This window comes from Oncorhynchus keta, chromosome 7 (assembly GCF_023373465.1).
Source record: "Oncorhynchus keta strain PuntledgeMale-10-30-2019 chromosome 7, Oket_V2, whole genome shotgun sequence".
Taxonomy (NCBI): domain Eukaryota; kingdom Metazoa; phylum Chordata; class Actinopteri; order Salmoniformes; family Salmonidae; genus Oncorhynchus; species Oncorhynchus keta.
The window spans coordinates 55,303,997-55,318,298 of NC_068427.1; the positions used below are offsets into that span (position 1 = coordinate 55,303,997).

General features: G+C 44.6%; 1 protein-coding gene and 1 long non-coding RNA gene across 3 annotated transcripts in view; both read right to left on the reverse strand.

Moving 5' to 3' along the window:
- Window positions 1-14,302, reverse strand: part of myo10l3 (myosin X, like 3) — a 298,563-nt gene that overhangs the window by 236,599 nt on the left and 47,662 nt on the right. The window contains 3 exon segments of the mRNA XM_052523285.1: window positions 3,171-3,305; window positions 8,306-8,493; window positions 12,659-12,817. Of these exon segments, the coding sequence (XP_052379245.1) occupies window positions 3,171-3,305; window positions 8,306-8,493; window positions 12,659-12,817 (482 nt within the window).
- Window positions 933-2,957, reverse strand: LOC127931248 (uncharacterized). 2 transcript variants are annotated; one of them, XR_008140510.1, is made up of 5 exons: window positions 2,792-2,957; window positions 2,488-2,715; window positions 1,881-2,032; window positions 1,578-1,729; window positions 933-1,197 (listed from the first exon to the last, which is right to left on the reverse strand). It is a non-coding gene; the product is annotated as an uncharacterized LOC127931248 (long non-coding RNA). The 2 variants fall into 2 exon arrangements; XR_008140509.1 differs by lacking the exon at window positions 933-1,197 and adding an exon at window positions 1,248-1,425.

Below are 14,302 nucleotides of genomic sequence, written 5' to 3' on the forward strand. Positions count from 1 at the left end.
AGCCACTGCCCAAGCCTGAAGTGGGGTTGTTTGGTACGCATACAGTCCACACTCAAGGTTTCCAAACGGCCAAACATTCAATGACATCCAGGGATATGGTGCAACAAAAATGTTTATTCTTCTTATATCTAACAAATAAATGATTCTCCAATCAACTTAAAGCATAGATGACTTTATATGGAAAATACATATTATGACCTGTCTGTATGTCTGTATGTCTGTATGGTCAAAAAACTATACCGCTCCTGCATCTAGCAAGGACTCCCTCTTCCGAAGGCCCAACTTCCTGCCTTTATCCTAACACACTTACCACAATACAATGAATAGGCAAGAGGGGGCCAAATGGCCGAGTTACACTAACAACAAATTAATATATCTCAATCAGGTAAATATAAATCATAAAGGTACGTACCTAATATTTAATCATTTACATTAATATTTAATATATTTACACAAATATACATGGAGCTCCATATGTTCGGTCTTTTATACAAATATGTCCAAATCGGCTCTAACAGTTGTCTTGATAGATGTGGAGGGTCAACTCCTTTAGTTGTCTTGATAGATGTGGGGGGGTCAACACCTCCAGTTGTCTTGAGAGATGAGGAGGGTCGACACCTCCAGTTGTCTTGATAGATGTGGAGGGTCAACTCCTTTAGTTGTCTTGATAGATGTGGAGGGTCAACTCCTTTAGTTGTATTGATAGATGTGGAGGGTCATCACCTTTAGTTGTCTTGATAGATGTGGAGGGTCATCACCTTTAGTTGTCTTGATAGATGTGGGGGTCAACTCCTTTAGTTGTCTTGATAGATGTGGGGGTCAACTCCTTTAGTTGTCTTGATAGATGTGGAGGGTCAACACCTTTAGTTGTCTTGATAGATGTGGAGGGTCAACACCTTTAGTTGGCACACCCTTAATCTGATTGCCCTGGTTTCGTTTTGCTCCACTTTTAGGTTTACTTCCTGTCTTTAAATTGTGTGGTTTTTCCTTCTCTTTGTCTCTTCTTGGGTAAATGTAGTGGACACTCATGTTGGGTGTCTTTTAGGTCCCAGTTATTGTTGCTAGTTAACTTTCAGTGGACCCCCCATGAGTGTCTTTCAGAACCCCTCCTAAAACCCCACCTGTTTGGTTCTGGTTGTTGTCAGTGACTCTTTGTTAGTTGATATTTCTCTTTCAGAACCCCTCCTAAAACCCCACCTGTTTGGTTCTGGTCGTTGTCAGTGACTCTTTGTTAGTTGATATTTCTCTTTCAGAACCCCTCCTAAAACCCCACCCGTTTGGTTCTGGTTGTTGTCAGTGACTCTTTGTTAGTTGATATTTCTCTTTCAGAACCCCTCCTAAAACCCCACCTGTTTGGTTCTGGTTGTTGTCAGTGACTCTTTGTTAGTTGATATTTCTCTTTCAGAACCCCTCCTAAAACCCCACCTGTTTGGTTCTGGTCGTTGTCAGTGACTCTTTGTTAGTTGTCCTTTCTCTTTCAGAACCCCTCCTAAAACCCCACCTGTTTGGTTCTGGTCGTTGTCAGTGACTCTTTGTTAGTTGATATTTCTCTTTCAGAACCCCTCCTAAAACCCCACCTGTTTGGTTCTGGTTGTTGTCAGTGACTCTTTGTTAGTTGATATTTCTCTTTCAGAACCCCTCCTAAAACCCCACCTGTTTGGTTCTGGTTGTTGTCAGTGACTCTTTGTTAGTTGATATTTCTCTTTCAGAACCCCTCCTAAAACCCCACCTGTTTGGTTCTGGTTGTTGTCAGTGACTCTTTGTTAGTTGTCCTTTCTCTTTCAGAACCCCTCCTAAAACCCCACCTGTTTGGTTCTGGTTGTTGTCAGTGACTCTTTGTTAGTTGATATTTCTCTTTCAGAACCCTCCTAAAACCCCACCTGTTTGGTTCTGGTTGTTGTCAGTGACTCTTTGTTAGTTGATATTTCTCTTTCAGAACCCCTCCTAAAACCCCACCTGTTTGGTTCTGGTTGTTGTCAGTGACTCTTTGTTAGTTGATATTTCTCTTTCAGAACCCCTCCTAAAACCCCACCTGTTTGGTTCTGGTCGTTGTCAGTGACTCTTTGTTAGTTGATATTTCTCTTTCAGAACCCCTCCTAAAACCCCACCCGTTTGGTTCTGGTTGTTGTCAGTGACTCTTTGTTAGTTGATATTTCTCTTTCAGAACCCCTCCTAAAACCCCACCTGTTTGGTTCTGGTTGTTGTCAGTGACTCTTTGTTAGTTGTCCTTTCTCTTTCAGAACCCCTCCTAAAACCCCACCTGTTTGGTTCTGGTCGTTGTCAGTGACTCTTTGTTAGTTGATATTTCTCTTTAGAACCCCTCCTAAAACCACACCCGTTTGGTTCTGGTTGTTGTCAGTGACTCTTTGTTAGTTGATATTTCTCTTTTAGAACCCCTCCTAAAACCCCACCTGTTTGGTTCTGGTCGTTGTCAGTGACTCTTTGTTAGTTGTCCTTTCTCTTTCAGAACCCCTCCTAAAACCCCACCTGTTTGGTTCTGGTTGTTGTCAGTGACTCTTTGTTAGTTGATATTTCTCTTTCAGAACCCCTCCTAAAACCCCACCTGTTTGGTTCTGGTTGTTGTCAGTGACTCTTTGTTAGTTGATATTTCTCTTTCAGAACCCCTCCTAAAACCCCACCTGTTTGGTTCTGGTTGTTGTCAGTGACTCTTTGTTAGTTGATATTTCTCTTTCAGAACCCCTCCTAAAACCCCACCTGTTTGGTTCTGGTTGTTGTCAGTGACTCTTTGTTAGTTGTCCTTTCTCTTTCAGAACCCCTCCTAAAACCCCACCTGTTTGGTTCTGGTTGTTGTCAGTGACTCTTTGTTAGTTGATATTTCTCTTTCAGAACCCCTCCTAAAACCCCACCTGTTTGGTTCTGGTTGTTGTCAGTGACTCTTTGTTAGTTGATATTTCTCTTTCAGAACCCCTCCTAAAACCCCACCTGTTTGGTTCTGGTTGTTGTCAGTGACTCTTTGTTAGTTGTCCTTTCTCTTTCAGAACCCCTCCTAAAACCCCACCTGTTTGGTTCTGGTTGTTGTCAGTGACTCTTTGTTAGTTTCCTCTTCTTTTTGAGCAACATGTTTGTTTTTCTAGCTGGGAACGTAACCAGAGGCACACCGACCATCACACCTGTATGGGTCATGGACGTCCGTAGAATCAATCAGTTACCTGCTCTGGATAATGGCCAGCTCCACGCGGGTGCTCCTCTCAGAGGGGGCTGTCCCGGCAGACTTCTGAGACATCACAGACAGGAACTGGAGCAGCAGCTTGGTACTCTCTGTCTTCCCTGCTCCTGACTCTCCACTGGAGACACACACATACGTCAGCTATCAATATACATGACATATGACTATAGACATGACATATGACTATAGACATGACATATGACTATAGACATGACATATGACAATATACATGACATATGACTATAGACATGACATATGACTATAGACATGACATATGACTATAGACATGACATATGACAATATACATGACATATGACTATAGACATGACATATGACTATATACATGACATATGACAATATACATGACATATGACTATATTCATGACATATGACAATATACATGACATATGACTATAGACATGACATATGACTATATACATGACATATGACTATAGACATGACATATGACTATAGACATGACATATGACTATAGACATGACATATGACTATAGACATGACATATGACTATAGACATGACATATGACTATATACATGACATATGACAATATTCATGACATATGACTATATACATGACATATGACAATATACATGACATATGACAATATACATGACATATGACAATATACATGACATATGACAATATTCATGACATATGACAATATTCATGACATATGACAATATTCATGACATATGACTATAGACATGACATATGACTATAGACATGACATATGACTATAGACATGACATATGACTATAGACATCACATATGACTATATACATGACATATGACTATATACATGACATATGACTATATACATGACATATGACTATAGACATGACATATGACTATAGACATGACATATGACTATAGACATGACATATGACTATAGACATGACATATGACTATATACATGACATATGACTATATACATGACATATGACAATATACATGACATATGACTATATACATGACATATGACTATAGACATGACATATGACTATATACATGACATATGACAATATACATGACATATCACTATATACATGACATATGACTATATACATGACATATGACTATATACATGACATATGACTATAGACATGACATATGACAATATACATGACATATGACTATAGACATGACATATGACTATAGACATGACATATGACAATATACATGACATATGACTATATACATGACATATGACTATAGACATGACATATGACTATATACATGACATATGACTATAGACATGACATATGACTCTGGAGACAGACATACACAGATATGACTCCATACCGGAGACAGACAGATATGACTCTATACCGGAGACAGACACAGAGTGATGTGACTCCATACCGGAGACAGACAGATATGACTCTATACCGGAGACAGACACAGAGCGATATGACTCCATACCGGAGACAGACACAGAGCGATATGACTCTATACCGGAGACAGACACAGAGCGATATGACTCTATACCGGAGACAGACACAGAGCGATATGACTCTATACCGGAGACAGACACAGAGCGATGTGACTCTATACCGGAGACAGACACAGAGCGACATGACTCTATACCGGAGACAGACACAGAGCGACATGACTCCATACCGGAGACAGACACAGAGCGATGTGACTCCATACCGGAGACAGACACAGAGCGATGTGACTCCATACCGGAGACAGACACAGAGCGATGTGACTCCATACCGGAGACAGACACAGAGCGATGTGACTCCATACCGGAGACAGACACAGAGCGATGTGACTCCATACCGGAGACAGACACAGAGCGATGTGACTCTATACCGGAGACAGACACAGAGCGATATGACTCCATACTGGAGACAGACAGAGCGATATGACTCCATACCGGAGACAGACACAGAGCGATGTGACTCTATACTGGAGACAGACACAGAGCGATGTGACTCCATACCGGAGACAGACACAGAGCGATGTGACTCCATACCGGAGACAGACACAGAGCGATGTGACTCCATACCGGAGACAGACACAGAGCGATGTGACTCTATACTGGAGACAGACACAGAGCGATATGACTCCATACTGGAGACAGACAGAGCGATATGACTCCATACCGGAGACAGACACAGAGCGACGTGACTCCATACCGGAGACAGACACAGAGTGATGTGACTCCATACCGGAGACAGACACAGAGTGATGTGACTCTATACCGGAGACAGACAGAGCGATGTGACTCCATACCGGAGACAGACACAGAGCGACGTGACTCCATACCGGAGACAGACACAGAGCGACGTGACTCTATACCGGAGACAGACACAGAGTGATGTGACTCCATACCGGAGACAGACACAGAGCGACGTGACTCCATACCGGAGACAGACACAGAGCGACGTGACTCCATACCGGAGACAGACACAGAGCGACGTGACTCCATACCGGAGACAGACACAGAGTGATGTGACTCCATACCGGAGACAGACACAGAGTGATGTGACTCCATACCGGAGACAGACACAGAGTGATGTGACTCTATACCGGAGACAGACAGAGCGATGTGACTCCATACCGGAGACAGACACAGAGCGACATGACTCCATACCGGAGACAGACACAGAGTGATGTGACTCCATACCGGAGACAGACACAGAGTGATGTGACTCCATACCGGAGACAGACACAGAGCGATATGACTCCATACCGAGACAGACACAGAGCGATATGACTCCATACCGGAGACAGACACAGAGCGATATGACTCCATACCGGAGACAGACAGAGCGACGTGACTCCATACCGGAGACAGACACAGAGTGATGTGACTCCATACCGGAGACAGACACAGAGTGATGTGACTCCATACCGGAGACAGACACAGAGCGATATGACTCCATACCGGAGACAGACACAGAGCGATATGACTCCATACCGGAGACAGACACAGAGCGATATGACTCCATACCGGAGACAGACACAGAGCATTTGTTCAGACTCCTTGACCAATTCAACGTTTTGCTATGTTACAGCCTTGTTCTAAAATGACAAAACAAAAACAGGTTTTTAGAAATGTTTAAAAATGTATTAAAGATAAGAATCAGAAAGCTTATTTATTAAGCTTACTTATTTAATTATTTACATAATTATTCAGACCCTTTGCTATGAGACTCTAAATTGAGCTCAGGTGCATCCTGTTTCCATTGATCATCCTTGAGATGTTTCTACAACTTGATTGGAGTCCACCTGTGGTAAATTCAATTGATTGGACATGATTTGGAAAGGCACACAACTGTCTATATAAGGTCCCACAGTTGACAGTGCATAACAGAGCAAAACCAAGCCATGAGGTCGAAGGAGCCGTAGAGCTCCGAGACAGGATTGTGTCGAGGCACAGATCTGCGGAAGGGAAATAAAAATATGTCTGCAGTATTGAAGGTCCCGAAGGACACAGTGGCCTCCATCTTTCTTAAATGGAAGAAGTTTGGAACCACCAAGACTCTTCCTAGAGCTGGCCGCCCGGGAGAAAGGCCTTGGTCAGGGAGGTGAACAAGAACCTGATGGTCACTGACAGAGCTCCAGAGTTCCTCTGTGGAGATGGGAGAACCTTCCAGAAGGACAACCATCTCTGAAGCACTCCACAAATCAGGCCTTCATGGTAGAGTGGCCAAACTCCTCAGTAAAAGGCACATTTGGAGTTTGCCAAAACGCACCCAAAGGTGGTCTCTGGACCCGATGGTCACTCTGACAGAGCTCCAGAGTTCCTCTGTAGAGATGGGAGAAACTTCCAGAAGGACAATCTCTGCAGCTCTCCACCAATCACGGCTTTATGGTAGAGTGGCACAAGACGGAAGTCACTCCTCAGTAAAAGGCACATGTCAGCCCGCTTGGGGTTTGCCAAATGGCACCTAAAGGACTCTCAGACCATGAGAAACAAGATGATCTGGTCTGATGAAATCAAGATTGAACTCTTTGGCCTGAATGACAAGTGTCACATCTGGAGAAAACATGGTACCATCCCTACGGTGAAGCATGGTGGTGGCAGCATCATGCTGTGGGGATGTTTTTCAGCTGCAGGGACTGGGAGACGAGTCAGAATTGAGGGAAAGATGAACGGAGCAATGTTCAGAGAGATCTTTGATGAAAACCTGCTCCAGAGAGCTCAGGACCTCAGAATGGGGCGAAGGTTCACCTTCCAACAGGACAACGACCCTAAGCACACAGCCAAGACAACGCAGGAGTGGCTTCGGGACAAGTCTCTGAATGTCATTGAGTGGCCCAGCCAGAGCCTGGACTTGAACCCGATCAAACATCTCTGGAGAGACCTGAAAATAGCTGTGCAGCGACACTCCCCATCCAACCTGACAGAGATTGAGAGGATCTGCGAGAAGAATGGTAGAAACTCCCCAAATACAGGCGTACCAAGCTTATAGCGTCATACCCAAGAAGACTGGAGGCTGTAATCGCTGCCGAAGGTGCTTCAACAAAGTACTGAGTAAAGGGTCTGAATACTTATGTAAATGTAATATTTCAGTTTTTGCGAACATTTCTAAAAACCTGTTTTCGCTTTGTCATTACGGGGTATTGTGATGTCATTACGGGGTATTGTGATGTCATTACGGGGTATTGTGATGTCATTACGGGGTATTGTGATGTCATTACGGGGTATTGTGATGTCATTACGGGGTATTGTGATGTCATTACGGGGTATTGTGATGTCATTATGGGGTATTGTGATGTCATTATGGGGTATTGTGATGTCATTACGGGGTATTGTGATGTCATTACGGGGTATTGTGATGTCATTACGGGGTATTGTGATGTCATTACGGGGTATTGTGATGTCATTACGGGGTATTGTGATGTCATTACGGGGTATTGTGATGTCATTACGGGGTATTGTGATGTCATTACGGGGTATTGTGTGTATAATGTAACATCTCTCTTCAATAGGAGGCTCCAATCCTGCACTACGAACATACATTACATGTGACAAAATGTATTTAAAAAATACCATGTATTAAAACTACGTGTTGGAGTCTGGTCTCTTGTGACTACAGTAGCTACTAGTTAATGCTATGTCCCCAAGGCCCTGGTGAACTGACCTGATGAGAACACACTGGCTGTCGTGTCTCTTCCAGAGACAGCGGTAACACTCGTTGGCCACAGCGAAGATATGAGGGGGCAGCTCTCCCAGGTGGTGTCTACTATACAGGTCTACTGCTGCTGGGTCATACAGACCTGGGATCTGCTTGTAGGGGTTCACCGCTGCTAGGATAGAGCCTATGTTGGTCTGAGACGGGGGAGACAAGAGAGGAGACAGTGGAGAGAGGAGGAGAAAGGAGACAAAAATGAGCCACCTGTCTCTATTAACAGCCAAGGCAACGGCACACATTTCAGCAAATAAACGCCTGTTTCAAATAAAACGACAGGTCTGAATTAATTGTTTTACAATTTTACCATGAATTGTTTGAGGTTTAATGTGTTACATTAAATAATTCAGGTAATGACTCCAAAAAATTGCAATAATCTGTTTTTAAATCATGTCTTACATACAGTAGATAATGTCTGTCTGGGAGGGTTGGTCTATAACAGTATCTTACATAGATAATGTCTGTCTGGGAGGGTTGGACTATAACAGTATCTTACATAGCTAATGTCTGTCTGGGAGGGTTGGACTATAACAGTATCTTACATAGATAATGTCTGTCTGGGAGGGTTGGTCTATAACACTGTCTTACATAGATAATGTCTGTCTGGGAGGGTTGGACTATAACAGTATCTTACATAGATAATGTCTGTCTGGGAGGGTTGGACTATAACAGTATCTTACATAGATAATGTCTGTCTGGGAGGGTTGGTCTATAACAGTATCTTACATAGATAATGTCTGTCTGGGAGGGTTGGTCTATAACAGTATCTTACATAGATAATGTCTGTCTGGGAGGGTTGGACTATAACAGTATCTTACATAGATAATGTCTGTCTGGGAGGGTTGGACTATAACAGTATCTTACATAGATAATGTCTGTCTGGGAGGGTTGGTCTATAACACTGTCTTACATAGATAATGTCTGTCTGGGAGGGTTGGTCTATAACACTGTCTTACATAGATAATGTCTGTCTGGGAGGGTTGGACTATAACAGTATCTTACATAGATAATGTCTGTCTGGGAGGGTTGGACTATAACAGTATCTTACATAGATAATGTCTGTCTGGGAGGGTTGGACTATAACAGTATCTTACATAGATAATGTCTGTCTGGGAGGGTTGGTCTATAACAGTATCTTACATAGATAATGTCTGTCTGGGAGGGTTGGACTATAACAGTATCTTACATAGATAATGTCTGTCTGGGAGGGTTGGTCTATAACACTGTCTTACATAGATAATGTCTGTCTGGGAGGGTTGGACTATAACAGTATCTTACATAGATAATGTCTGTCTGGGAGGGTTGGACTATAACACTGTCTTACATAGATAATGTCTGTCTGGGAGGGTTGGACTATAACAGTATCTTACATAGATAATGTCTGTCTGGGAGGGTTGGACTATAACAGTATCTTACATAGATAATGTCTGTCTGGGAGGGTTGGACTATAACAGTATCTTACATAGATAATGTCTGTCTGGGAGGGTTGGTCTATAACACTGTCTTACATAGATAATGTCTGTCTGGGAGGGTTGGACTATAACAGTATCTTACATAGATAATGTCTGTCTGGGAGGGTTGGACTATAACAGTATCTTACATAGATAATGTCTGTCTGGGAGGGTTGGACTATAACAGTATCTTACATAGATAATGTCTGTCTGGGAGGGTTGGTCTATAACAGTATCTTACATAGATAATGTCTGTCTGGGAGGGTTGGTCTATAACAGTATCTTACATAGATAATGTCTGTCTGGGAGGGTTGGACTATAACAGTATCTTACATAGATAATGTCTGTCTGGGAGGGTTGGACTATAACAGTATCTTACATAGATAATGTCTGTCTGGGAGGGTTGGACTATAACAGTATCTTACATAGATAATGTCTGTCTGGGAGGGTTGGTCTATAACAGTATCTTACATTTATTTTTTTATTTTTTTATTTCACCTTTATTTAACCAGGTAGGCTAGTTGAGAACAAGTTCTCATTTGCAACTGCGACCTGGCCAAGATAAAGCATAGCAGTGTGAACAGACAACACAGAGTTACACATGAAGTAAACAATTAGCAAGTCAATAACACAGTAGAAAAAATGGGCAGTCTATATACAATGTGTGCAAAAGGCATGAGGAGGTAGGCGAATAATACAATTTTGCAGATTAACACAAGAACCTTGGCGTGATCCTGGACAACACCCTGACGTTCTCAACTAACATCAAGGCGGTGTCCCGTTCCTGTAGGTTCATGCTCTACAACATCCGCAGAGTACGACCCTGCCTCACACAGGAAGCGGCGCAGGTCCTAATCCAGGCACTTGTCATCTCCCGTCTTGATTACTGCAACTCGCTGTTGGCTGGGCTCCCTGCCTGTGCCATTAAACCCCTACAACTCATCCAGAACGCCGCAGCCCGTCTGGTGTTCAACCTTCCCAAGTTCTCTCACGTCACCCCGCTCCTCCGCTCTCTCCACTGGCTTCCAGTTGAAGCTCGCATCCGCTACAAGACCATGGTGCTCGCCACGGAGCTGTGAGGGGAACGGCACCTCAGTACCTCCAGGCTCTGATCAGGCCCTACACCCAAACAAGGGCACTGCGTTCATTCACCTCTGGCCTGCTCGCCTCCCTACCACTGAGGAAGTACAGTTCCCGCTCAGCCCAGTCAAAACTGTTCGCTGCTCTGGCCCCCAATGGTGGAACAAACTCCCTCACGACGCCAGGACAGCGGAGTCAATCACCACCTTCCGGAGACACCTGAAACCCCACCTCTTCAAGGAATACCTAGGATAGGGTAAGTAAGGGTAGGTATTCCTTCTCCCCCAACAAGATTTAGATGCAAGTGGCTGTTCCACTGGTTGTCATAAGGTGTATGCACCAATTTGTAAGTCGCTCTGGATAAGAGCGTCTGCTAAATGACTTAAATGTAAATGTTAAATGTAAATGATCAGATGGTCATGTACAGGTAGAGATATTGGTGTGCAAAAGAGCAGAAAAGTAAATAAATAAAAAGACAGTATAAAAACAGTATGGGAATGAGGTAGGTGAAAATGGGTGGGCTATTTACCTATAGACTATGTACAGCTGCAGCGATCGGTTAGCTGCTCGGATAGCTGATGTTTGAAGTTGGAGAGGGAGATAAAAGTCTCCAACTTCAGCGATTTTTGCAATTCGTTCCAGTCACAGGCAGCAGAGTACTGGAACGAAAGGCGGCCAAATGAGGTGTTGGCTTTAGGGATGATCAGTGAGATACACCTGCTGGAGCGCGTGCTACGGATGGGTGTTGCCATCGTGACCAGTGAACTGAGATAAGGCGGAGCTTTACCTAGCAAGGACTTGTAGATGACCTGGAGCCAGTGGGTCTGGCGACGAATATGTAGTGAGGGCCAGCCGACTAGAGCATACAAGTCGCAGTGGTGGGTGGTATAAGGTGCTTTAGTGACAAAACGGATGGCACTGTGGTAGACTGCATCCAGTTTGCTGAGTAGAGTGTTGGAAGCCATTTTGTAGATGACATCGCCGAAGTCGAGGATCGGTAGGATAGTCAGTTTTACTAGGGTAAGCTTGGCAGCGTGAGTGAAGGAGGCTTTGTTGCGGAATAGAAAGCCGACTCTGGATTTGATTTTTGATTGGAGATGTTTGATGTGAGTCTGGAAGGAGAGTTTGCAGTCTAGCCAGACACCTAGGTACTTATAGATGTCCACATATTCAAGGTTGGAACCATCCAGGGTGGTGATGCTAGTCGGGCATGCGGGTGCAGGCAGCGATCGGTTGAAAAGCATGCATTTGGTTTTACTCGCGTTTAAGTAGATAATGTCTGTCTGGGAGGGTTGGACTATAACACTGTCTTACATAGATAATGTCTGTCTGTGAGGGTTGGACTATAACAGTATCTTACATAGATAATGTCTGTCTGGGAGGGTTGGACTATAACAGTATCTTACATAGATAATGTCTGTCTGGGAGGGTTGGTCTATAACAGTATCTTACATAGATAATGTCTGTCTGGGAGGGTTGGTCTATAACAGTATCTTACATAGATAATGTCTGTCTGGGAGGGTTGGACTATAACACTGTCTTACATAGATAATGTCTGTCTGGGAGGGTTGGACTATAACACTGTCTTACATAGATAATGTCTGTCTGGGAGGGTTGGACTATAACAGTATCTTACATAGATAATGTCTGTCTGGGAGGGTTGGACTATAACAGTATCTTACATAGATAATGTCTGTCTGGGAGGGTTGGACTATAACAGTATCTTACATAGATAATGTCTGTCTAGGAGGGTTGGACTATAACACTGTCTTACATAGATGCAGTCCTTCTGGTAGCGGAGGTAAAGGTTGTACATGATGGCAGCTTCATGTAGTTCTGCCAGAGTAGACATGTCCTCTACTCCATTAATACTGGTGGGGTGCATAGGAAACACCTTGTCTCTGCTCAGCTCCCCCTGCTGCAGGTACATCACCTGAAACACAGAGAGACAACAGGTAGTTAGTTTTACTGCTGCAGGTACATCACCTGAGACAAGTTCTCCTCAGCCTCCCTTCCCTCCCTGTCCAACTCTCTCCTCAGCCTCCATTCCCTCCCTGTCCAACTCCCTCCTAGCCTCCATTCCCTCCCTGTCCAACTCTCTCCTCAGCCTCCATTCCCTCCCTTTCCAACTCCCTCCTCAGCCTCCATTCCCTCCCTGTCCAACTCCCTCCTCAGCCTCCATTCCCTCCCTGTCCAACTCCCTCCTCAGCCTCCATTCCCTCCCTGTCCAACTCCCTCCTCAGCCTCCATTCCTCCCTGTCCAACTCCCTCCTCAGCCTCCATTCCCTCCCTGTCCAACTCCCTCCTAGCCTCCATTCCCTCCCTGTCCAACTCCCTCCTCAGCCTCCATTCCCTCCCTGTCCAACTCCCTCCTCAGCCTCCATTCCCTCCCTGTCCAACTCCCTCCTCAGCCTCCATTCCCTCCCTGTCCAACTCCCTCCTCAGCCTCCATTCCCTCCCTGTCCAACTCCCTCCTCAGCCTCCATTCCCTCCCTGTCCAACTCCCTCCTCAGCCTCCATTCCCTCCCTGTCCAACTCCCTCCTCAGCCTCCATTCCCTCCCTGTCCAACTCCCTCCTCAGCATGTCTGTCTCCAGAGTGTACGCGCAGCACGTGCGATCTTGTACATCGGCCTTGGTATATTCCCTGTACAGACTCCTTCCTCGGCCAACCAGTGGAACTGGTGTTAGACTGGATTCCAAGATGAACAGAGAGAGGCTATACATAAATAAAGGCTATAAATTTCTCTAACGGCGTCACTACAGACACCCTGGTTCGATTCCAGGCTGTGTCACAACCGGCCGTGATTAGGAGTCCCATAGGGCGGCGCACAATTGGCCTAGCGTCGTCCGGGTAGGCCGTCATAGTAAATAAGAATTTCTTAACTGACTTGCCGAGTTAAATAAAGGTTAAATAAAAGGTGAAATATAATAGTTCAGATCTATGTTAATGAGTTGGTGTCCATCGTTATAAGGAACTGGACAATATCCTGAACTTAGAGTTGAGGAGTAGAACGTTTTGACAAATAGGAAAGAAAGAAAGTGGAAACTATCAGTAGTCAGTAACATCAGTTCCTGTAATGGTGTGCCCAACACAACACTTACATCAATGTAATAAATCAGGAAATGTGTTATCTATGACGTCAGTCTGGCTCTGGCCCATGTGACACCATGCTAAACCATTGGACAATTACAGGACAATAGCAGCAAGGTCGGGAGTCGGGACACTAGCAGCTAGGTCGGGACGATAGCAGCTAGGTCGGGACGATAGCAGCTAGGTCGGGAGTCGGGACGATAGCAGCTTGGTCGGGACAATAGCAGCTTGGTCGGGACAATAGCAGCTTGGTCGGGAGTCGGGACGACAGCAGCAAGGTCGGGACGACAGCAGCTAGGTCGGGACGACAGCAGCTAGGTCGGGAC